Source organism: Lolium perenne, chromosome 2, assembly GCF_019359855.2.
Source record: "Lolium perenne isolate Kyuss_39 chromosome 2, Kyuss_2.0, whole genome shotgun sequence".
Taxonomy (NCBI): Eukaryota; Viridiplantae; Streptophyta; class Magnoliopsida; order Poales; family Poaceae; genus Lolium; species Lolium perenne.
In genome coordinates this window covers 329,055,521-329,081,065 of record NC_067245.2, presented here as the reverse complement: position 1 = coordinate 329,081,065, position 25,545 = coordinate 329,055,521, and the positions used below count along the sequence as shown (strand labels likewise).

The 25,545-nt window shown below is 46.3% G+C and overlaps 4 protein-coding genes across 4 annotated transcripts; 1 reads left to right on the top strand and 3 right to left on the bottom strand.

Moving 5' to 3' along the window:
* Positions 1–304: 304 nt before the first annotated feature.
* LOC127337224 (protein DJ-1 homolog D) lies at positions 305–10,281 on the bottom strand. The gene is made up of 5 exons (XM_051364186.2): positions 10,086–10,281; positions 9,840–9,956; positions 1,491–1,931; positions 1,000–1,362; positions 305–763 (listed from the first exon to the last, which is right to left on the bottom strand). The coding sequence occupies exons 1-5, from the start codon at positions 10,137–10,139 to the stop codon at positions 572–574; spliced, it is 1,167 nt and encodes a 388-aa protein (XP_051220146.1). The 5' UTR covers positions 10,140–10,281; the 3' UTR covers positions 305–571.
* LOC139835091 (uncharacterized) lies at positions 6,918–8,598 on the top strand. Its single transcript, XM_071825072.1, has one exon. It carries the CDS (start codon positions 7,408–7,410, stop codon positions 8,596–8,598), a length of 1,191 nt encoding a protein of 396 aa, XP_071681173.1. The 5' UTR covers positions 6,918–7,407.
* A 1,172-nt stretch (positions 10,282–11,453) lies between the features above and the next one.
* LOC127337223 (zinc finger CCCH domain-containing protein 32) lies at positions 11,454–16,878 on the bottom strand. The gene is made up of 3 exons (XM_051364185.2): positions 16,481–16,878; positions 13,843–13,953; positions 11,454–13,682 (listed from the first exon to the last, which is right to left on the bottom strand). Exons 1-3 carry the CDS (start codon positions 16,610–16,612, stop codon positions 11,778–11,780), a joined length of 2,148 nt encoding a protein of 715 aa, XP_051220145.1. The 5' UTR covers positions 16,613–16,878; the 3' UTR covers positions 11,454–11,777.
* A 5,889-nt stretch (positions 16,879–22,767) lies between these two features.
* Positions 22,768–25,300, bottom strand: LOC127337222 (uncharacterized). Its single transcript, XM_051364184.1, has 4 exons — positions 24,639–25,300; positions 23,714–23,790; positions 23,564–23,618; positions 22,768–23,453 (listed from the first exon to the last, which is right to left on the bottom strand). Exons 1-4 carry the CDS (start codon positions 24,849–24,851, stop codon positions 23,427–23,429), a joined length of 372 nt encoding a protein of 123 aa, XP_051220144.1. The 5' UTR covers positions 24,852–25,300; the 3' UTR covers positions 22,768–23,426.
* Positions 25,301–25,545: the final 245 nt, after the last annotated feature.

The following is a 25,545-nucleotide window of genomic DNA, read 5'->3' as shown; positions in this document are numbered from 1 at the left end:
TGCTAGTACACTATCAAGAACTGACGTGAGCAAAGATCAGCGTGGAAGATAAGAAAGGGGCCGGAGGGAGGCCAGATGCGTTGTCCGAGCTAATCCGGTCGCTGATGCAACATCGGCGGGGCTCTATCTCTATTCTCTGTCACCTAATTTCGCCACCTTCGTCAGCAAACGTGAACCCAAATGGTTTGCCTTGTCAGCTGCGTTTAGCACTATGCCGACGCCTTCGCAATTCAGTTCTGGCCCTGTTCTACACAGAAGAGAGGGGGAGAGAACAGGAGAAGCGGGGAATTAAGCAGTAGCAGTGTAAAAGAAACGTCAGGGACTAATAATAACTCTATCTTTATTATTTCAACCACAAACAACGCCAGAAGACGGTGCGGCAGCATAGGTACAGAGTGAACAACAGACTGTCTCAAAACTCAAAGGAGGGTGGGAGGTCAAAGTGCACCGCGGTTGCATCACTGGCACGGTGGTCGGTGGACGACATCAGTACATCTTCTAGTATATATGGGTATAATCCGAAAAAGCCCCGACTCCGGGGCTAAACATTATCTCGCGGACCGGGAAGCTCTCATGCGAACGAGACCTTGATGCCGAGGAGGGCCATGAGCTGGGAGACGAACTCCGGGTGCGCGGGCCAGGCCGCGCCAGTCACGAGGTTGCCGTCGGTGAAGCACCGGTGGATGGGGTCAGGCTCCAACCAGGTCGCGCCGGCAAGCACCACGTTGAGCTTCACGGCCGGGTATGCGGTGCACTTCCTGCCCTGCATGTGTATCATACACAAAACGGCGTGAAATCAGTTTCCCTGGGTCAACTACATGAACAACATAGACCATTTGTATTTTCCCTATAGTAACTAGTATTACATCTTCATTTTATCAGGTACTATGATCCACGACGGTCGTGTTTCGTTTTGTTCAAACCACAGCTTGCTGTAACCAGGAAGAGTGAAATTGATGCAGATCAGCAACAGCAAAATGGACATCTGTTACTACGTACCTGAAGAACCCCAGCAGCAGAGAGTATCTGCTGGCCATGGCAGATCGACGCCACAGGCTTTCCACTATCCATGAACCCCTTTGCTAGGCTAAGCACTCTATCATCCAGCGCGAGGTACTCGGGGGCACGTCCACCAGGGATCACGAGCGCGTCGTAGCTCGAAGCATCCAGGCCACCAAACGACGCGTTCAAAGCGAAATCATGGCCAGGCTTCTCGCTGTAGGTCTGGTCACCTTCGAAGTCGTGGATGGCGGTCGGGCACTTGTCCCCGGCAGCCTTGTCAGGGCAAACCGCATCGACGTGGCAGCCCAGGGCTTGGAGAGACTGGAACGGGACCATCACCTCGTAATCCTCCATGTAGTCCTGTTTACCATGAAATAATTAAAACAAAGAAGGTTTTACTCAAGTGGTTACAGATTATGAAAAATGAGAAACAATACACCAGTAATCTGAAATAAATTTGACTAGCCCAAAGTTTCTGCGATACATACCCCGCAAAGGAAGAGTATTCTTTTGTTTGAGCCTGTCACAGAGCCTCCAAGTGCTTTTACAAACAGGCTGATGAATTCAGGGTGACCATCATAAGCTGCTGCCGTGACAAGATTACCGTCAGCAACACATTTTACCATAGTATCAGCTTCTACCCACTTGGCCCCAGCAGCAAGCAAAACTGGTTTAACGGCAGGGTACGCAGTGCATGTACGATTCCGGACCACTCCTGCTGCTGCCAGAATCAACTGTCCATGGCAAACTGATGCAATAGGCTTCTTGCTATCAGAGAACTTTCTAACCAGGTCGAGCACTTTCTCATCCATTGCCAGGTATTCTGGTGCGCGGCCTCCAGGGATTACCAGTCCATCATACTCAGCGGGGTCGACCTCATCGAATGAAGCATTGAGTGTGAAGTTATGGCCTTTTGACTCTGCATATGTCTGCATAGCGCATCCACAAGACAAAATGAATGCAGAGCAGAATTATGTCAGAAGTACGAAAGAATACCATGACACCGATAATAAAAAACCATCAACAGACGCATACAGCTTGGTCTAATTTTAAATATAGCCTGCTGTCATGATTAAACTAGGCTACGTCTCATCAACTGTGCAGCAAGATGACGTCGATTGACAAAAACTTCACTCTCGCAGTACTGCTTATGATTAAATTAACTTTATTAATCAACTCGCGTTATTTCGTTCTATTTCAGTTATGAGGATAGGAGCAATGACACAGAGGTGGTTTAATTGATCGATCGATCGGCTTCATAATATCATGGATTGCGAGTCGACGAGTCGACGGGTCGTTCTGGGGCAGCGACTCAGAGACTAGTCAAGACTAGTCTCGACTCAGCAAGACTCATGTTTAACACTAAATTACTAATGTGTTTAATGTAGGATAGAATATAAGGCTAGGGATAGAGGAGTGGGGGAAAACCTGGGCAATTCCTTCCAATGGCCAAGGCCTTCCTCTTGTCCATGAACCAGCAGCCTACAGGTTGGGGACAGGGGAGTGGGGGAAAACCTGGGCAATTCCTTCCAATGGCTGGCAGGTTCTTGCAGAGGCGGCGGCCAAGGGAGAGAACACCAAGATGTGTTTTGGCTTTTGGGTTTGAGCGGGGGAAACTGTCTCTCGATCTTGGTTTCACGGGGGGAACACGGGGGAAAATGGGAATGAAAGGAAAGAATGGAAAAAATTATAACATGTGGGGTCATTTTTTAAGTCGATCAACTCACAAACCTAGACTAGTCGAGACTAGTCAAGACTAGTCGATCGACTCGATCGACTCATCAAATGAGTCGAGTCGACTGGCCGAGTCGACCTTGCAAATGCGACTCGTAGACTAGTCGTCGACTAGTCTCGACTAGTCTTTCGACTCGAAATCCATGCATAATATACAATCTCCAACTGGAGCTATTCATTTTTGTACCTCCGTGATGGACCCTGAACAAGCCGAGCTCATCGCATGCAGGAGGGCACTCATCCTAGCCAAAGAAGCCAGTATTGACAAGATTCAGTTGGAGTCAGGCTGCCTGGGAGCTGTGGCAAAAATCAGAAGTAGTGAGAGGGACCTATCCCATCATGGTTCGCTTGTGGAGAAAATAAAGAAGCTACTGAAGAGCTTTGCTGCGCATGGTGTCAGGCATGTGCAGCGTTCGAGCAAACGGTGTGGCGCGTAGTTTACCTAAGTTGGGCTGCGAAAATAAGCTTTGTAAAACATGGATGGATTATCCACCAGACTTGATTGTGTCTCTGTTGGCATCCGAATGTGCTGGTTAATATAATTGTTGTTCTCCAAAAAAGAAAAAGAGGAGTGGACACAGACAAAAGATTCAACGGGGCAAAAGCATTTGCAGAGGCACTTCTGTTGTACATTTTTTCTTCAAAATTCAAAAGAATCTCAGAAGTTTGAGCGGGGATCAGGACTGCTGGACCCCCACTTGGCTCTTTCTGGGTCCGCCATGGCTTTGCTCATGTTCGTCATGAACAATTTGACATAATATTCTTCTAATCGAAGAACGGAACACGGTATCCTCGCTGATGAGGGGCTATGATTTAGTGGTACACAGGACTTGAGATACCTGTGTTCCAGCCTGAGTGATCTACTGGCCGATATATCGGTTTGAGCAAAGTTAGTGCAAATGCAACATGTTTTGCTCATTTAAAACAAATCTAGTCAAATAACTTTTAATTTCCAATTCTACTTGATGTAATTAAAGAAACTATTTCCAGGTTACCAGTAACCTCCTCAGGTTAAATCTTTCCATCCGGTAACCGTAGTTGTGATTCCATTCGCATCAAGAAAAAATTGTGATGCTAGACCATCATGCTGTATGATATATTTATCCAAGACACAAAGTAAGTATGTCAAGTTAGGTGCAACGAATGCTACCGGTTACAGGTTGCAACTGACACCACTAGTAAATTTTCTAGCATGACTTGATTGGAGCATGAGACGTAGTTCTGCAGCAGACTTGATGTGGCACAATCCAACACCCCATCTTTCACTGACCCTCCAAGGACTACATGCTTCCTGTGTACATCCCAATAATATAGCGAACTCCATTCTGCGGGAAATTCTTACAAGACTTGGTTCTTGGATCGCAAATACGTGTTCGCCAGTTTGGCTCTAGCAAACTCTGGTTTACAGAGTAGTAAAAGAGAACCCTGCCGTCGTCCAATACGGTCAAGAGCTGGATGTCTGGTACGAACTTGCAAGTCTTGAACATCAGAAATTTCAGTCTTATGCTGTGCTCCTTGACCCAAACACCTTTCTCCAAGTCCGTGGCGAACCACACGTCTATCGCTACCTTGTGATGACCACAGAAGTCAAAGGAGTGACAAAGCATAGCTAGGTTGCCATTTAGGTTTGCCAATTTCAGTTCGCAATCCTTATCGGTGATGCTTCTTGCCGGAGGACCCGGAAGTGTCGTCGGCCTCCACTCCTCGGTTTCGAGGTCGAACGCCATGACACAGTTTGTGCCTATCCCGAGGTTACTCTCAACATGGATTACATCGAAGCTGGGGTATGTTCTGTGCGGCAAGAAGTATGCCACGCCCTGGATGACAGCGTTGTGGGCGGCAACGTGGCGTCGGATGATGTGAAACTTTACACACAACGGGGCGCTCGCCACTGGCCTCCAGCACCGCTCGCCGAGAGTGAACACGTCGCAGTGTTGCTCGATGCGCTCGTGGTAGCGGGAGACGACGCGGAGGACCTTGTGCTGCCCCGTGGAGGCGACCCACCCAAGAGCATAGGACCCTTCGAAGGAGGACCCGGCCCTACCCTGAAGATCGTCAACGGGCAAGGTGGAGATGGCGCCGGTGTCCGGGTGAACCACGCGGACGCGGTTGTGGTCTAGGAGGAGGTAGAGCGGGCCATGGTGCGGCACGCAGATGGCTTCGGGCACAATGCTTATCCGTCGGACGACGTTGCCGGACAGGTCTGTCATGTGGATGGCGTCGTTGTTGCCGGCGAGGGTGAGGATGAGGCCTGGACGCAGGGCAGGGTGCGCGCTGATGAAGGACGCGTCTGAGAAGAGGGAGCCCCATGACGGGCAGGCGGCACGGAAGCGCCAGAGTGGCTTGGCCGGGACGCGAAGCAGGATCTCCCACAGCACATCACGCGACAGCGCGGCGCCGCCGGGTTTGGCGGTGGAGACCATGGAACGCTTGCTAGTTGGCTCCATCGATCTTGCCCTGCCTTTGCGGCCTGATGGTCGATCAGATCGTCGCAGTTTTCCAGAGAGGCCGTAGAAGTACAAGTAGATCAGATCGCTGGACCAACTCGTGGGCCGCGGCCGCCTGCCGGCAATGCAGGCAACGGGGCGACGGAAACGGATGCTTCGTTTGCGTCCGCTGTAACCCAAAAATGCGTTTGGTCCCTGCTCCAGCGGGGCGACGCAAAGTGACCGGGCCGTCCGCGGCGACGCAAACCTAGCGCAAATATGCGTCAGGTTTGCATCTCCGGCGGACACGCCAAGTGTCCGCCGAAATGTTTTGCCTAGTCTGAATTTCCCCTTCTTCTATTTGATCAAGATTTCGTTATTGGGTTAGCCATACACTTCACATGTTTCTAGCGATTCACATGGCATCATCAAATGATACAAGTCTGGATACCACCTATTTTCATATTGAAAAGATTCCAGTACCTTCACCACAAACACAAGGCCTGCTGCTCCCTAAGTTGTAAAGTCGCCCGTGCAATAGCTATCGATACTATATTAAACCAAAAGCAAATGAACTCAAGGGGCACAAATGAGAGTGATACATTGTATTGTGTCTATGTTGCGATTGGACAAAAACGCTCGACTGTGGCACAATTAGTTCAAATTCTTTCAGAAGCGAATGCTTCGAATTCATATGTACAATTAGTATAATTCTGATTGTTGAAGTCAAAAATTCAAGTCTCTTGGCTCTTTTCACGCTTTCTCACAAACGGATTCAATGGCAGGGAGGCCGATAACATTCCTGCTAGTGGCCATTCCCCGCGCGAAAAATCAAAGTAGACCGGTAGACCGGCGCCAGAAGTCCAGAAGCGATGGACGTCCTCGCCTCTGCAGCCACCACCATGGATTCCGAGGTAACCCTCGCACTCGCCGCCGCCCCAGACTCCCCCATAGCCACGACCAGAGCCACAATGGAGGCCGCAGCTCCGGCGGAAGCAAAGCGGGCCGCCACCGGCGGCCGGGACGCTAAGCCGAAGGTGGCAAAGAAGGTGTTGTCCAAGAAGGAGAGAGGCGTCGAGGCCGCGAAGCGTCGCGGCCAGGGCAGGAACCTGAAGGAGAGGAATGCAGCAGTCGCCGCCCTGGAGGCCAGCTAGCAAGCGTGGCAGATGCAGCTGAAAGCGAGCGCCGCGCAAGTAGGCCTCCATCCGAGCTTAGCAAGGTCGATCTAGCCCGGGAGGTACAGGCCATTGCGTTCACCCAGAGCTTCTTGGAGAAGACGATGACCGAGAATCATGCCGCCATGGTGAAAAGGGACGAGAAGAAGCGTTTGAAAGTGGCCGCAGCTTCCATCTACCTCAACCTCACGAAAAGATGTTATTAAGGTCCAAAGGATGGACGTCGAGGCCAAAATGGCAAACGCCGAGGCCAAAAGGATGGACGCCGAGGCCAAGACCCGTGCAGAAGACACAAAGATCATGCTAGCCGACTTGAGCAGCATCGACGACGACACCAGGGCCTGGTTCATGAAGAGGCGTGCCAAAATCCGCGCGCGAGACGCCTGATCAGCGGCCCCAATGTGTAGCACCATGGCCTCCTTTTGGACTTCATATGCTGTTCAGGTCTTGTTGTGCCTTTTTTGGAGTCCACTTTGCGCCGTACCATGTGCAAAGTGTGATGAACTTATTTCAGACCTTGATTTGAGCTAATTTGAGGCTATAATTTCGTGCAAATTTGAGCTAATTTGAGGCTACAACCTCTTTTCTGAATTTTCTGAAACTAAACTGGACCGCGCCAGAAATACGTCGGTCCGCTGGAGCCACCCGACGCAAACAGATGCACGACCATTTTCGCGTCCGCGGGCCAACGCAGGCAGATGCTCGCGGACATTTTGACTGTCCGAAACGCGTCGCCGCTGTTGGAGATGCCCTTACGTGAGGGGTCTGCCTCCGCCAATGCAGCGACACGGCATGCAGGAGAGTCGCGGTGGCGTTCAGAATAGTAGCGAAGAAGGAACCGTGGATCAGTGCTTTGAGATTCGGTCGCCAGTTGTCGCGTGCTCGAGTCGGTCCAGCAATCCGGCCCACTGGGCCAGGAGTTCGACTTCCTCTGGAGCACGTACCGACCTAGTTTTCGTTTCCAACCCGGAGTCGGACACGGCAAATCCCCGATCGATAAAATCTCCCCGCCAGGCCCTAGGGAGCAATCACCGAATCACGATCCGAGATTCCTGCCGCCGCGCGCCGCCATGACCTCCGTCGAGCCCTTCAACCGGCTGGTGCGGCTAGCGGCGCGGGCCTTCTACGACGACGAGGTCCCATCCACGGGCGGCACGGGCGGCACGCAGCAGCAGCACGCGCAGGCCGGCATGGCCGTGGTCGTCCTGGACGCGCTCACCAGACGCAACGGGCAGTGGGTCCGGGAGGACGACCTGGCCGCCTCGCTGCGGCTGCAGCCCAAGCCGCTCCGCCGCGTGCTGCGCTTCCTCGAGGCGGAGATGATGGTGGCCACCGACCACCGCAAGGAGCCAGCGCCGCCCAAGCCCGCCGCCGCCGACAGCTGCCCTGGCAACGACGAGAAGGAGAAGGCCAAGCTGCACGTCAAGTCCTACTGCTGCCTCGACTACGCGCAGGTCTGCGACGTGCTGCGGTACCGCATGCGCCGCATGCGGAAGAAGATCGACGACGAGCTCACGGCCGACAGCCGGAACACGGTGCAGCAGTACGCGTGCCCCAGCTGCGGGAGGCGGTACTCGGCCTTCGACGCGCTGCGCCTCGTGACCGACGACGGGGAGGGCTTCCGCTGCGAGCACTGCGGCGGCGAGCTGGTCGTGCAGAACGACGACAGGATCGCCGCCGCGGCCGAGGAGGACGACGGCGATGATGGCGGCGACGACAGCAAGGCGCGGAAGCGCAAGCGGCGCGTGAAGCTGGTTGACATGCAGCGGAGGATGCTCGAGCAGCTGGAGCCGCTGCGGGCGCAGATCCGGAGGGTGGAGGGCCTGCCCCCGCCGGAATTCATGAGCTTAAGGGCATGGCAAAGAGCAAATGCTGTTGCTACTACTGCTGCGGCAGCAGCAGCAGCGGCGGATGGAAATCCGTATTATCATCCAAAGACAGAGTTTGACGTTGCGATACTCACGCCGGGCTCTGATGGCGCGGATCAATCTGGAACGGGCGCTGACGCAGGGTTCAAACCCTTTCCTGCTTGGATGATCACACCAGGCATGAATCTAACAGACGAACAAAGAGGAGAGACCAGTGGCAGCGCAGCATCTTCCAAAGTGGGTGAAAAAACTGAATGCCAAGATGATAAAGAGGAGAAGATGCTGCAGAACGAGTACGCAGGCGCTGATTTCGGGCGGCAGTTGGGCATCAAATGCAAACGTGAGGATGGAGACATCGACGAAGAAGATGACATTGAGTGGGAGGAGGGTTAAGACATAGCGGATGTGACAGTTCGCCTACAACTAATCATTTTAGAATTCTAGTAATAAATTGAGGATTGAATCTCCTTTGTAAAGCAGTTGTTTATTAGCGCTTCTGTTACTTTCTATTAGCTCTGAAGAAAACTGAATGCTCTTGTGACTGTAAAGAACCTGATCACTGGGTTTCAGGATGAATGGAACCATGTGTTCCTCTAAAATTTCTTTTGAGGATTCACTGCATATTCAAGACTAGATATGTAAAAAAAAAAAGCAGAACTTGGGAAGAATAACACTACACTACAAAGACCTCTAAAGCCTAGTTTTCATACAGAAGCAACACAGTCTGGGGAAAAACAGGGAGCAGTAAAGTAGTGATGCACCAACATGGAAATTGGGAAAAAGCATTCAATTGCACTATGGTGTGTACTTTGTAGCATTATTCAAGATGTGCTATTCATGAGTGAAAAGTCCTCTGATGTTAACCATATTTACGTGTGTATAAAAACTTCACCTAAACAAAAGATCCTAAAGATGCATTTGATTTAAGCGTTAGCTCATAATATGATAGGTTCCCTGTTTACACACTAATCAAGCATATTTGCATATTTACGGAAGCCAACTAGAACTAAAATAAAAGTAAATTGCTGTAAGAAAATCACCAAGCCCCAACAACTCATATCAATCATTGAACTCATTACCCATAGAACCAGTATGCAATTGCAGGTTGTATATTTCCACACCACATACAACCTACATAAACTACCTGATTTGCGAGCATCCAAGCCCGTTGTTCATCATTTTGTACAGCTAGAACTAATTACATGTGTGCCAAATAGAGAGAATCTGCCCAATCATTATATGTAAACTAGGGTTTTTTTACAATCAACAAAAAAGTTTTACACCATTTGTAGGCAAGATGGAAATGTGTGTTTACCCTCCAATTGCTATCACACTGTTTTCACAAAACAAAACAAAACAAAAAGCACTGAGAGAGTTCAACAAGTTCAGGTAGATTTAAGAGGAATTGCGTCTTGACCTTAGAAAACATGCCTAGTCTATACAGTTCAATCAGAAAGTAGCCACCCAGCTCATCAATAAACACAGCATGGAGTCTTCAATTCATCATTTGAGATCATCCTGACAACTCTAATTCGCCCAGTTCATCACACTGTGCAACCCAGCCAAACCCTATCCACTGGAACATACAGTACTACTAACTAAGAAGCAGCAGACAGGGGAACAGATCCAAGTACCTGGTGGCCGGTGGGCTGGTGCACGGCGGTGCGGCAGGCGTCGCCGGCCTTCTTGCCGGGGCAGGCGGCGTCCACGGACACCCCGTACGCCTGCAGCGCCTGGAACGGGACCATGGCCTGACCCCATCCATCGAGCGGTCCAAGAACCAAATCGGAATCAGCACACACACACGCGAATAGCAGGAAAGGGAATCGATCGATCGGTGCAAGGAGGACTGGAGCAGGGAGCGGTGATGATTAGCCGACCTCGTAATCCTCCATGTAGTCTCCGCAGAGCAGGAGCACTCTCTTGGCGGCCATGGCTGATCTGGCGTGCTTCTACGGCGTGCAGGCGAGATGTTCGGGAATTTGCCGAGCTCGAAGTTTGGACTGTGGAAAGGCTCTGCTGAACTGCTGAAGTGAGGGAGCAGCGGCAGCGCTATGTGCCACTAGAGAGTCATCCAGAGAAACGAACACCTGGCTCTCGTTTACTTTCTTCCTATTGTTTCAATACTTTTTTCCCAGCTCTTTTATCTGTGTTTTTTTTTCGTTTTCATCAAAATTTCTGAAGTTCATACTGTATAAAATTTGTCCAAGAAACTTCTTTAACATATACTTGTGTTTCTCCAGAACTTTTCACAGTGACAAAAAAACTACTGTTTGCAAGTTAAAATCTAGTGCCACAAGACCTAACATGTACTCCCTCCGTCCATAAATAGATGCCAAAGATTTATTCAAATGTGGATGTATCTATACACTAAATCGTGACAAGATGCATTCAAATTTAGATAAACTTTTGGCATCTATTCATGGATAGAGGTAGTACATGATGTACTGGTATACATTATGAAATGCTAAAGTTTTATCTCAATTTATTCTTTTCATGAGTTCCAATAATTTTCCCACTTTTGTTATCAGTTTTTTTTCGACCAAACTTTCTTCAAATTTATCAGAATTCACCAACGTTTTTTTGGGGGACAGATTACTGTTTTTCTCCAGAATCTGTCATGTGGTGAAAACAAAATCCAATATTGGCCCTTAAAGAGGCAGGATCATAAGATCTCACACGTACATTATGCAATTACACGCTTAACATGCAAGGGTGTGATCAAGATCTGCCAGGGCAGCATCATGTGATCTTCTGAGATTGACGCAAATATACTAACCATCTCGTGGTTAGCGAGGTTGGATGCTCTGTGCTGTGATATCTCCCAAGCTGCTGATTTGGCCATCATCAGCGGAAAGAAAAAAAGCTTAATTTACTCTTGGTACTATCGTCTCCAAATTCGTGTCAGAAGCAAATACATTCAGCATCGCACAAGATCGGGAGAACTAATGCATTATCTATGGTTAAAGAATGAGAAAAGCAGTTCTTCAGATGTGTTCATCGAAAGCCACAGAATGATCTGATCACACTGCCACTGATGTATGTCATATGCTCCACTGATGAAACAAAACTGACTCTTGACTTCAAAATCAAACATATGCAATCATGCATCCCAGGGAAAAGAGAGCTGCTATGCCACAAAATTTACATTCAAGAATCACACAGAAGGAAACACAAGCTTTTTCCTGTGTAAAGAAAAGATACCATCCCATGATGGCGGGTTATTTTATCCATCTCGGGCACAAAAATCAATGAAATCATCTTTGATGTTAGTAATGAAGCTAATACAATACATGAGTTCCAGGATAGATCATCAGAAACGCTGGACAAAGTGCAGCTGTTTTTACACGTAAAGGCTTTCTCGTTTATAAAATCTACCTCACTTAATACCTGACCTATATATTACTTATCAGTTATCAGCCATTGGAAAGAGCAGGCTTTTTGGCACTCAATCGACTGACAAAGAAACATGGAGCGCCACAGAATTTTATCCAAGAGAATCAACTATGAAACCGAGCATTTCAGCTTGGCCTTGAACTTGAAGCGACATAACCAAGAAAAGGACCAGAGGCTCAAGAGAAGACGACCCCTACTTTCCGGGCAAAGTCATCGTCATCGTCATCTTCAAATTCCTCATCGTCTTCTGGATATGCATTCTCATCTTCAAATTTGTATTCATGGCCTTCGGTTGCCTCGTAGTCGGACTCCCCCTCCCTCTGCTCATAGTTGTCAGCCTCTTGAGTTCCTGCCAGATCCACTTCAATAATATCTTCAGCCTCAGGTTTGTCACTGTGGGAGGAAGATTGCCCATGGCCATCCACAGGGATATGTCCTTCCTCTTTATATTCTTCATCGCCTGATCTGCTCTTGTATTCTTCAGAGCTGGCAATGTTCTCATAGCCTTCCTTCTCAGCTTCAACAAAAGGTTCAGGCTGCCCATGAGAGACCAGAGCAGATTTATCTTCTTTGACATTGTGGGCAGACGAACCATTGCTGACTGCAGCCTGCCTTTTCCTCTGTAAGATGAGGCTGAGAGGCTTTGGGCCTTCGAAATCAAGAGATGCTCCAGGTTCAACGCTTCCGTTTGCCTTCCTAGACTCTGGACCAAAGTCTCTGCGGGTGGCAAAGTTGAGTGAATCTGTTACATTCCTTCTCAAATGCTGGCCTTCTGCATTCCTGCCACTTGAAGCACGTTCGCTTGATCTTCGTTCGCTTGATCTCCGTTCGCTTGATCTCCGCCGGGTCCTCTCCTGATGGTGCAGTACCTCGCGATGCCTGCCACCCTGAATATCCATATGATGCCTAACTGGAGACAGTCTGTCCCGGAGTTGTCTTCTATCTCGCTCAGTCTCAGCGCGAGTATCAAGTCTATCAGGTGACCTTCCAGGAAGCTTTATTCTGCCTTGCAGACGGGAGCTTAGAGTGCTTCCTCGAGAGCCCTGATGGCGATCTCTGTGCGTATGGTGACCATCGAATGCCCTTTCCCTGTAGTGTTCATCCCTCCGGCGCTGCTCTCCACTGCGTTCTGGACTAACGACTGAAGACCCGTTTATTTTTCTCCGGCGGAGCCGGTGACGTAAATCTGATCCATCTATCTCAACAGGAGCAGTCTCTCTGTGTCGAGGCCTTCTTTCTGAATGGGAAGGCCTGTCCATGTTCCTCTCAGATGATGTTCTATGGCGCTTCCTCTCATAGCCATCATACATTTGCCCGACCGTTCCTTGCTCACCCATTCCATTGAATAGCTCCCTTTCATGATGCAGCGGCATTTCAAAATCAGCCGGAGCATATTCATAATCTTCTACTTGATATATATCCCTTCCAAAATCTTCACCATCATAAGCAGCACCATCGGCATCATTGTGCACAAGAACATCAAAATCCTCATCATCTGCATCTCCACTGTTCTCTGACAGGTCATCTTGAAGAGGTGTTTTGTAACTTTGATTCCATTCTTGTGCAAGATCACTTTCCAAAGGAAGATTGTTCTGATATAACTCCTCTTCTGAAGAGGTTCTGAAACTTTTATTCACTGCTGGCATACTGTTTTGTACCCTCTCTGACATTGGCACAGACTTCACTACATTGGAAGCTAGTTCAGCTTGTATTGCAGCTGTAGCTGTCTTTGCAGAATTTGCTGTAGGCCTATTAACTGTTATTTTGGAGCTGCCATCGATTACTGGGCCAGCTTGCTGAGTTATTATATGTTTATTCTGCGCAAACTCCTTAATACCCAAAAAATCCTTCTTTTGGGTCTGAGGCTGCTCCACAGGAAAGGAAGAAGCCTTCACCACCTGCTCTGGTGGATTACTGCCAGCGGACTGCGGATGGTAAAAAGGGCATTTGTCACCTTTTATGCAGTTCCCTTTCTGAAAGTAATAGCATGGGACCATCTGCTTGCCCGAGTTATAAGCAGCATAGTTTGAAGAAGCTGCAGGTATTCCAGTAGTTGGAGCACCAAACATACCATCAATTGGCTGTACAAAGTAGAGGAAACAGAAGCTAGCTTCAGATACCAACTTCAAATGATAAAATGTCAGAACAGTAGAAGACTATAGCTGGCAAATGGAAGCATGACAGTAAATACAAGCGATCTTATGGTGCATAAGCAGGAAAATGAAGGGAAAGGGAGCATACCGGATGGCGAAATGAACATTTTGGATTCAAGCAATTGCCATTTAACCAGTACCAACAGTCTCTAGGGTTCATCCGGGCACCCTCGCTGTGACGAAAATCACATTCATTCCCCTGAAAGAAGGAATAAAAGTCAATGAAAATATTCTGACAGGTAACTGATGAATACTACGTATCAATTATAAATATTCAATCATGGTATACATTGTATACTGTAGCACAAAAATGAGATAAAGAACTATAGACAGACTAGAGAAAGCGAAGTGCAGAATCCTAAAAGGTAAATCTAAAAGCGAAGTGGCAATCCAACAATACTTTCAAACACTGTCAACCTAAAGCACCCTACAGTGAGAAACTTACACCCCATATAGCATATACAACGCATAGGGTATTCCAAGGTAAAATAGAGAAGACCTATGTGGACATAATGTATGAACGGTAACATAAGTATTACTTTTGTAGTACAACAGTGGTGGACTAGCTATGCATGCCAGAATTCAGGATGTTTCAAATGTACAAGACTAATGCCATACCACGGTAATATTCTAAGAAGTTTCTCCTAATATCTTAAAAGTGATAAACACAACTACATAGTCGGTACAGGTTGATGAACAGCAAGTATGTAGTCTTAACATACAAAAGTAGTTCACAGAGGTATTAATGATGTAATCTAAACATATGGTATTCGATGGCATGTGCTTTCTTTTCTAGAAAGAGGAACAGGAACAAACGAAATTCAGACATGAAAGCATATACCCAGTATCTTCCATACGAACCAGGAACTGGGCAGACAAATTTAGCCTACCCGGTGAGAGAAGAGACAGTACAATTCATGTCGACACCTTATCCCCACAGTTAAACGCCGTATAATGAACACAGCAATCAATCACTGTCGACATTCATGCTACCTTGTTTTCATCCCAGGAGTTTCACTTTCAATTAAATATAAGCCTACCATCACAATTTTCGTTATTAATTAACAGGGACAAGTCTTGACATGGCCATTTTATCGTGGAACTTGAATAACTCGGAACTCAGCACCCAAAGATAAATGGTGTAAAATCAACGCAACAGTCAATCGCTGTAGGCACTGATGCTGCCTTGTTTTCATCCTTGGGAGTTTCTCCTTTCACTAAAAAATACATCAGCCTACTACCGCAATTTCCATCAAGGAACAGGGACGCGACTTGACCTAGCAATATAAACAGGCAACCTGAAAAGCTAAACTCACGCATAAGAAATATGCTGGGACGAAAGCACTCGATCTTGCAAGCGTGAAATTACTCTGGCACTTAGCTCGGATACGAGGAGCCCTACCTATGTGGACATAATGTATGAACGGTAACAGAAGAAGTATTACTTTCGTAGTACAACAGTGGTGGACTAGCTATGCATGCCAGAATTCAAGATGTTTCAAATGTACAAGACTAATGTTATACCACGATAATATTCTAAGAAGTTTCTTACACTATCTTAAAAGTGATAAACACTACTACATGGTCAGTACAGGTTGATGAACAGCAAGTATTTAGTCTTCTACATACAAAAGTAAGTTCACGGAGCTGTTGATGATGTAATCTAGACATCTGCTATTGGCATGTGCTTTCTTTTCTAGAAAGAGGAACAGGAGCAAACGAAATTCAGACATGAAAGCATATACCCAGTGAGTAATGAACATTTCCTATCAAGTAATCTTCCATAAGAAGCAGGAAAAATCAACTGGGCAGACAAATTTAGGGTATGTTTGGTTGGTGTCGAAATGTGCCCAGCCAAAAATTTGGCAGCCTATGGTATTTTGGTACTTGTTTGGTTGGTAGCCAAAATTTTGGTTGCCCATGGAAAGTTGACCACCCACCTCACATTTCCTTCACAACTTTTGCCAACTTTTTGGCCAACATGGGGCTAAGGAATCCTTCACCAATATTTTGGCTAGCCAATGGTTGGCAAAAATTGGTACGGCACAAAATGGCATGAACCAAACACACCCTTAAGCCTACCCAGTGTGAGAAGAGACAGTACAATTCATGCCGACACCTTCTCCCCACAGCTAAACGGCGTATAATGAATGCAACAGTCAATCACTGACGACATTCATGCTACCTTGTTTTCATCCCAGGAGTTCCACTTGCAACTAAATATAAGCCTACCATCACAATTTTCGTTGTTAATTAACAGGGACAAGTCTTGACCTGTGCCATTTTATCGTTGAACCTGAATAACTCGCGCCCAAAGCTAAAATGTGTGTAATCGACGCAGCAGTCAATCGCTGCAGGCAATGAGGCTGCCTTGTTTTCATCCTTGGGAGTTTCTCCTTTCAATGAAAGAATACATCAGCCTAGTACCGCAATTTCCATCGAGGAACAGGGACGCAACTTGACCTAGCAATATCGACAGGCAACCTGAAAAGCCAACCTCGCGCGCGCATAAGAAATATGCTGGGACGGAAGCACTCGATCTTGCAAGCGCGAAATTGCTCTGGCGCTTAGCTCGGATGCGAGGAAGCCTAGCCTACCCCTGACGCCGATCCCCGAACAAAATCATGAGCTATAATAGAGCAATCGGCGAGCATGGAGAGCAATCGGCGCGAACCAAACGAGCATGGAGGGGGAGCAAACAGAGCAATCGGCGCGGCGGTGTTTACCTTCTTGCAGGTGACGGGCGAGGCGAGGAAGTAGACGCAGTCGGTGTTGCGCCGCAGCGCCTCCTCTTCGGGCGTCATGGGCTTCGGCGGCGCCTCCGCCGCCGGCGCCGCGGCGGTGCCGGCCGCCTCCATGGCCCCCGTCGCGAGGGATCCTCCTCCTCCTCCGCCGCCGCCGCCCCCCGCCCGAACGAAGGAGCGCGGTGGGTGGTGGGGGGACGCCGATCGCTCGCGCGCGCGCGCCTAGGGCGGCGGAGGGGCTAGGGTTGCGGCGAGGCTGGCTGCGGCGGCGCGGCGATGGGATCTACCTAGGTGCAGGAGGTTAGGGTTGGGGGAGGAAGGCGACGGACGGGCTCGCGTTCGCGTTTGCGTTTGCGGCCGCGTGTGGACTGCGCTGCGTTGGAGGCGGAAAAACAAATATATGATGGGAGCCGGGGAAGGGGACAATGGAGATCCACACCGTCATAGGCTTTTCTTCTTCTCCCCCCATCCATTATTAGTCCCTTTTATTTATTTATTTATTTTCTTGGTGGATTATTGATAGAAATTGGCCTAATCTTTTATATCATCAAAGGTTTAAAAAAAGCTAGGTCTAAGATATGTCAATAAGGTTGGGGTGTGAGGTAGGGCGGCGGGAAGTGCGATGTGATGGCCACTACATCGATATGAGTGGATGAACCGTACCTACGTACTGAGGGACGGAGGGAGGGAGAGAGAGAGACGCAATGCTTCGAGAACTAGGAGGAATGCTCTAGGTTGGTGTCAGGTGACCACATGGTGAGAGACGAAGGTACCTTCTTTGGAGAGCATGTCTAAACCGAATGAGTTGAGAAGTGAGAGCTAAACACGAGATTTGACATTGACACTTCGTAAAATCTGGAAATATCTACTCGTAGTTTTCCAGACGTGTTTGCTAGACTCTATAATATAAAGGCACTCTACCACGAGTTTTATATATTTATTTATGAACATCATGAAAAATTTACAAATAAAACGAGGGGTATAACGATTCGAGAGAAATGCAAAAAAATAGTTTTCTCATATTTATGACGAAACCACCAAAAAAGATTTTTTTTCTTAAACATGCCAAGCATAATAATACAAACATTTTTTGTAACAAAATAGTGTTACAGTTTAGCACTAGAAATGTATATGTAATGATAAATATGTACAATAGGAGAAAGAACTTAATATAAACTTGTCTAGTTGCTAGTATTACTATTTAGTCCCCGAAACAGTTATTCCATATGTAATATATATAATATTGCATCGATAATGACAATATATGAATAGCTAGTTGATTTATCTAACGATAAAAATGTTTAGCATAAAATAAAGATGTGGTTACATTCTTATTCTTATCTTGCCCTAGACACGCAATATGGTTGGCTCATTTGCATAGGTCTTCTTAGATACAACATGGCTAAAATGAGTTGATATTTGCAAGAACACAAATTAATTGTAGCTAGTTTCGAAATAAGAGTATCGAATCACGAGCTACTAGTTAAGGTCTTAATGCCCCTTGCTACTGCCTATTAAAGATTACTTGTAAATTGTTTTCTAATCACATAGTGTTTTAAGGGGGTGGTTGTAATTGGATGGAAATAAAGTAAATAAATCAGTAAAAAGCATTATAGGAAATGGGTTGAAACTTAATAAGACAAAGTGTTTTCAGGGATTATTGGATCCGCCTCTAGCATTATGATTCATGTTAATGAAGATGAATTATACTTTTAATCATATTGTGTGTGGGAGAAGTCTGTAATAAGATGCGTCCATAAAGTCATCGGTCATTGCATCTCTAAATAACCACAGCAGCCATTCTTCTGCAAGCCACATATTGACTATTGCTATTAAAGGTTTTACCCTGTGGTTATTGATATGAGCTTGGTGAGTCCCTCTTTATCTCTGTCATCCATGTGTTAAAGTGCCGATACGGTAATGCCACTTCTCGTCGTTCACTTTACCACACTTCAAAGGGTAATTCCCTCTCGAGACCATAAGGCAAATATTACATGGTGCACAACATATAATATCAAGAGAGAGAACTAACACACATTAATACTTAAAACTATTAGATTCATCTCATATTCATGCTAGGTTTTTCCATCTCCCCAAGAACTAAAGGAACTACTCACACATGGAAGCAATCAAGAACATCATCATAATCTTGTGGAGGGGATGAAAGGAATGAAATGAATTCTAATACAAATCCACAATAGCAATCAAGATTAGAACTATGGTTGGAGATGAATGACGTTGGCGATGCAACGGTTGATGATGAAGGGGATGATGCCTTGTCCTCTGAGGATCCACGTAGCAACCCAGATGTTGTCTTCTGCAAAATTCCTTCTCTATATCTGATCTAGGCAGTGTTTCTCTGTTTTGCGGAGCTATGTGTCTCGGATCTCTGTGCCGTCTGCGCGAGGTGAAAGTATTTGACGAGGCGGTTCTCCTGGCACATCGTACGGGCGAACGGTATGGGTGGGCTCCCCTGTACCGATGCCCGCTAAACTTACTGCAAATTGTCCTCGCATCCTCCTTTTGCCCAGGTGCATAACTAAATGCAAATGATTTCTATCATGTCAAAATGCCAGAAAATGACATTTTTCATTGATATTTCATCGTTGCTTTATTATTTCAAGATCTTGTGTAGACAAGCATGAAAGGGCGCGGTAACGCTGTAAAATACAAAGATCCTACTACTACTCGATGATAACTTAATGAAATAACGATGTAAAAACATGCTAAAAATGCACTCATCATGAGTACCACACAACAATGCCATCTTAATTTCTTCTTGTTGATCATATCATATTATTCTTCAAATTAATGATTTTGATGTCAATACTCAAGATATATCTTTATCTTCATGGCATCCACACTTAAATCCAGCATATGAACTACAAACAATACCTATGGAATATTTCTTCCTATAAACTCAATATAAACATTAGTCCATAGAGATTGTCATTAATTACCAAAACCACACATATGGGCGATGTACCCTTACAAGAGCCATATCTTGAATTCTTATTTTGAAACAAACTCTCAAGGTCTTGATCTATACTTGAAGATGAACTACAAATATTACCTATGAAATAGTCCTTTATATAAAAACTCAATAAAACATTAGTCCATAGGGATTATCATTAATTACCAAAACCTCACATAGGGGGAATATACCCTTACACCCGGTCGCAACCGGATGTATCAGCGTGTGAACCGGTTGGCAGGCCTATGGGACGATCGTTCCAGCATGGGGACCCACATGCCCAGTCTGTACGCTAATCATTCCAGCCTGGGAACGGACCGTCCTGTGGCCCAACCTGTTCGTTTTTTGCCAAACAGACATATTTGTTTTTCCTATAAAAGATACTTCTTCCCCAAGTTTCTTAAGGACCTTAGGATTATTTTCTACCACAATTGTTGACCTTTAAAATATTGATTTCTCCTAATCCCTCGTATGATTCTTCCATCTTTTGAGGGCTTTGAAAGAGAAGATCGAGATCTACGATTCCCACCAATCAATTCCTCCTCTAAGTGATGAGAACCCACTGGATGTAGATCTTGAAGTCATTTGGTTGGTTTACTACATTGTTCATCTTCTCTAATTCCTCCCTATAACTTTTTTCTTTGGTTGGATCTAAGCGTGAAGGATTTGAACACCTTTGGTATTCTTGCTTTGCATCTTTGCATAATGTTGAGCTCTTCATTATGGTCCGTTCGAGTGAGAGTGAAAGAGCAAAGTCTAAACCCCGGGTTTTGTGTGTTTGATGACAACACTTGAATAATCTCATCGTGTACTTTGAGTATCTTTGTTAGATTTGCAAGTGCACGGTGACCTCGCTGGACACGTCAAGATCGGAGGACTGAAGCGTAGCTTAGGTTTTCTGGTTTTGTGTGTGTATCGCGAGGTGACATGGTTGGAGAGGAAAAGAGGAGAAAAGCAGTTTTTGTCAGACCGGTACTACCCGTACCAGTGGCGGTAGTACTGCCCCAGGTACCGCTCTGGAGTTCTGCGCTCAATTTCCCCCACAGTACAAGTTACGGTACCTCTGCGGTACCTGGAGCGGTAGTACCGCTTGCAAGCGGTAGTACCGCCCATGGTACCGCTCAAGTACCGTAACTAGTTACGGCAGTATCAATTCGGTACCGCTGTGGTACCGCTTTGGATCCAGTAAGGTTTGGACCCCATCCGGTACCTCGAGCGGTACCGCGAGCGGTAGTACCGCTATGTGTCCACGTGGACAAGATCTGTGGGATTTCGAACTTAGAGCGGTAGTACCGCTTACCCAAAGCGATAGTACCGCTTAGGCAAAAACTGGACATAACGGTTGGATTTGGGAGGGCCTATTTAAAGGGTCCTTCTTCCCCAACTCGTTTTTATCTCTCCCCTCTCTCTCTCCTCCATTGTTGCTGAGCTTAAACCTTGAGGATCTCCCCAACCATCCAACCAATCTTGCCCAAATTTTGAGGAGTGGTGGAGGAGACCCCGATCTATAGTTCTACCAAGAGAGATTTCACCAATACTTGCTATTCCTTAGTGGATCTTGGTGTTAGGGTTTCTATGATGGGATCTTGGAGAAAGTGCACCTATGGAGGCTAGCTTGGTGTTGTGCTAGCTCCATAGGTTGTTGGGAGCCTCCTTGTGGTGTGGAGCTCGCCCCAACCTTGTGAAGGAATCACCGCCTCGACCGGTGTCATAGTGGAGAAGGGGGAGTGACACGCGTACAGCACGCGACCGTTGGGAACCCCAAGTGGAAGGTGTGATGCATACAGTAGTAAGTTTCCCTCAGTTAGAAACCAAGGTTTATCGAACCAGTAGGAGTCAAGAAGCACGTTGAAGGTTGATGGCGGCGAAGTGTAGTACGGCGCAACACCAGGGATTCCGGCGCCAACGTGGAACCTGCACAACACAACCAAATTACTTTGCCCCAACGTGACAGTGAGGTTGTCAATCTCACCGGCTTGCTGTAACAAAGGATTAGATGTATAGTGTGGATGATGATTGTTTGCAGAAACAGTAGAACAAGTATTGCAGTAGATTGTATTCGATTAAAAGAAGGGACCGGGGTCCACAGTTCACTAGAGGCGTCTCTCCGATAAGAATAAGCATGTTGGGTGAACAAATTACAGTTGGGCAATTGAAAAATAAAGAGGGCATGACCATGCACATACATGATATGATGAGTATTGTGAGATTTAATTGGGCATTACGACAAAGTACATAGACCGCCATGCAGCATGCATCTATGTCTAAAAAGTCCACCTTCAGGTTATCATCCGAACCCCTTCCAGTATTAAGTTGCAAACAACAGACAATTGAATTAAGTATGGTGCGTAATGTAATCAACAACTACATCCTTAGACATAGCATCGATGTTTTATCCCTAGTGGCAACAGCATATCCACAACCTTAGAACTTTCTGTCACTGTCCCAGATTTAATGGAGGCATGAACCCACTATCGAGCATGAATACTCCCTCTTGGAGTTAAGAGTAAAAACTTGGCCAGAGCCTCTACTAATAACGGAGAGCATGCAAGATCATAAACAACACATAGATAATAGATTGATAATCAACATAGCATAGTATTCTCTATTCATCGGATCCCAACAAACACAACATGTAGCATTACAGATAGATGATCTTGATCACACTACAAGAAATATGGTGACTTGCGACCCCCCATATTGGTCGCTGGAAGGTCATTGTGCACCATCTATGACTACGCCATGACCAATAACTGTTGGTCGCCAGTTGAGCGTCACTGATGGCGCACAACGACCTTTTTTTTAAATAGTCGTAGAGGACTATGACCAAAATTCAAAATTTTGGTCGCGGGATAGCCTGGTTGTCCACATCAGATCCAACGTGGCAAATCCAACGTGGCAAAAATGTGACCAAATCAAAGGGTCGTGGATTGAAATCAGCCCAGTCCAGATCTCACATCTACATGGGCCAAGCCCAAAATTCCAGCACATTTATCATTTTTTTGTGTGAAATTTGGTTCCATTATTGGGCCAAGCCTACACTTTTTGGCTTCTTATTTTCTAAATGGGCCTTTTTATATTTATCATTTTTTTGTGTGATATTTGGTTCCATTATTGGGCCAAGCCTACACTTTTTGGCTTCTTATTTTCTAAATGGGCCTTTTTATATTACTGTTTAAGTGCAGCTTTACATGGGCCGTGAATTTTTTAAATCTCGTATATCATTCAGCCGTCATTTCTAAGAGCCCAATTTCATAATACAGATATCAAACCAATTTCACACATCCAGCACATATTCACCAATAGTACAGTAAACATTTTCAACAGAAAACAATTACATTTATCAACTTCAAATATCTATACATCCCAAGCCTAAACGCCAGAAAAACTGTTTAGACTTTTCTTGTATACTGAGCACCCGAAAGGAGAACCCAAGCTATCAAAACATACAGCATCATATTAAATAGAGGAAATTTAGTTGATAACAGATAAAACCAAAGGCTTGGGATGATGGCGAGCTCCCCTCGATGCACTCCCTACTTCACGGACTGTCAACAATAAAGGCAGCTGGCAGAGCCAAAAAGAAGTCATAGCTATCAAAGTAATAACCAGCTATCAATAAATACTGTATTTGTGAGGAAAAGGGAAATGAAATCAAATGTATACTACAAAGGAATTAAACACTACAAATTACATGAAAATACAACACTATGCAGAAGAGTAATCCAAATTAAGCAAGGAATGGCAAGTATTTATTTAATGAAAGAAAAAGTAATCAGTGTGCAAGCATTATATGTAATGATATATTTCCAATTTGAACGTAAGAACAAGAAGAATGGAAATCACGCCAGAAGACCTACATTCAAACACAACAACACAGTAGTACTGTATTGCTGACTGGTAACTAATATCAAAACCAACAGGCAGTCCACTTACAACATCAGATAGGGACTTTCAATTCTCACCACTGGCCTTGCGGACCTGCGATTCACCACAAAAAAGAGCCCGAATCAGAACGCAGTATTCACCACCAGAAATCACAGCAATTCTAATAAACAACAAGACACAAATGCTGATGAAACTGTGCTTACTAGAGACCAGCTTATTGTTGGGATGCTTCGCCTTGTAGTATTTCCTAAACCACTCCTGCAGAACGAAAAACACACCACAACCATAAAAAAGCGACGCACACCACGGGATCAAAACGAATCTCAAAACAGCACACGGATTTGGGGACTTGCATGAAAACGGAGAAGGCGCTCGGGGATGCTTGGGCTTGTTGGGGTCCTTCTCGGCCTTGGTCTTCTTCAGCGAGAGCCTGCACCATAGAAAACCGACAGCAAATTGTATAAGAAAGGAAGCAAAACGACGGGAAAGGAAACATGTCGTATTACTGATATTTCTCTCTGCAGCATACATCTCTAGTATATCTAATAGAATATTAGCAGCAACCAATGCTAAGAAAGTGCTCTAAGATTACTAGTGAACTAGTGAAACGCACTCAAGTAACCACATGAAGATGATATATACTAATTACCTACCAGGTAAATACAGATTATAGCTTAGAAATATATTACATAGTTGTAGAACGGAACAAAATTCCAGGCTTCATAGTGAATGTAACATCAACATGTAAGCTTGAGGAAATTTATAGTGATAACTATGAAAGGATGATGAAGAGGTCAATAAACACAGAGCATGTACCAAGAAGTTTTTTTTCGGGGCTATGAGTCCAAATTCTAAATCCGAGAAGAGCGTTAGTTCGGTGTTCTGTGCCTTGTTTGATATCTCCCGCAGTTGACATGATCATATACAACGCCGTCTGCTCCATCAAGCACTTCGTCATCCACTACTGCAACTGCCTCGTGTCGTGTGTGCCAATATACTACTAACTAGGATTGAAAGAGACCTCCGTATTAGGCTGTTAGCTATTCCCAATTTCCTTAGCTAGCTAGTGTGGCATCTCATACTTTTATAATTAATTAGGCTACCATCAGGTTTCACTATAGTAATAAATCTGTAAGGATTGGGATGTGGTGTAAGCATCACTTGATGCACCAGCAGATCGAGGTAATGAAGTAGGCTTTCAATTTCAGAAAAGAGTGTTGATGTGTGTCCTACGTTTTCCTCAACAAGCAACAAGAAAGAAGTTGAGACATAGTTCACCTTCAGGGCTTCCTGGAGGATGCGCTCGTCTCCATGATAGATTGAATCGCACCCGAACGGTACACACTGCTCCCCTTCTCCTCTCCGGTCGAACAGCTGCACAGGGAGAGCTCCTCCAGGAAGCCGGGCTTGGAAACCTCTGCAGAAACCTGCTGTTGATCTTGAGCTCACTCTGGATCCGGGAAATAGCCGCCGCGGAGACACAGATTCCATGTCCAAAGTGCCGAAAACTCATGGCCGAGCTAGGCTTGTCCAGCTCTCGGGCGCTGCTTCCCGATGGCGACGAAGAGGGAGAAGTGGTCGACGGGCCAGGGAAGGTGGATAACAGGCGCCAGGACGACGTGTACTGCAGCGTATGCTAGCAACCACCGCGGAGCATCGGCGGGTTCCGGCAGGTCACGAAGACGCGAGGAGCGCGGATCTGGACATGGGAGGAAGGATCGCGCCGCCACGAGACTGTGGAGCGACGGGTGGTATTCACGGTTGAGGTGGCGAGGGGTGAGACGGAGGCTGGATCTGTGGCTGGGGGCTGCTTTACACGACGCTGGGGAGAGAAGAAGAGATGGTTGGCGGCGGAGGAGGAAATGTGCTAGGGTTTGAGCGAATGCGGTGGGGACTTGACGAAATTTTGGTTTTCCCCACTCGTTCCCGTGGGCCGTGGTTCTGCAACTTCCGCTTCGGTCCTGAACCCACAGGTCAGCCTCTGTTTTCTTGGCGGGGACTATGATGAAAATTTGGTGTAAAGGCGTCCACTCATGGATTTCCTTGTTTTCTTTGTGGGGTTGTCGCTAGATAAGGTTCTTGTGCCTCCACATATCCGCCTCACTAGATATGTAAATGAAAATATTGAACAAAAAACTATTAAGAAGGAAATACAATGAATAACTTAAGCAAACTAATCGTTCAA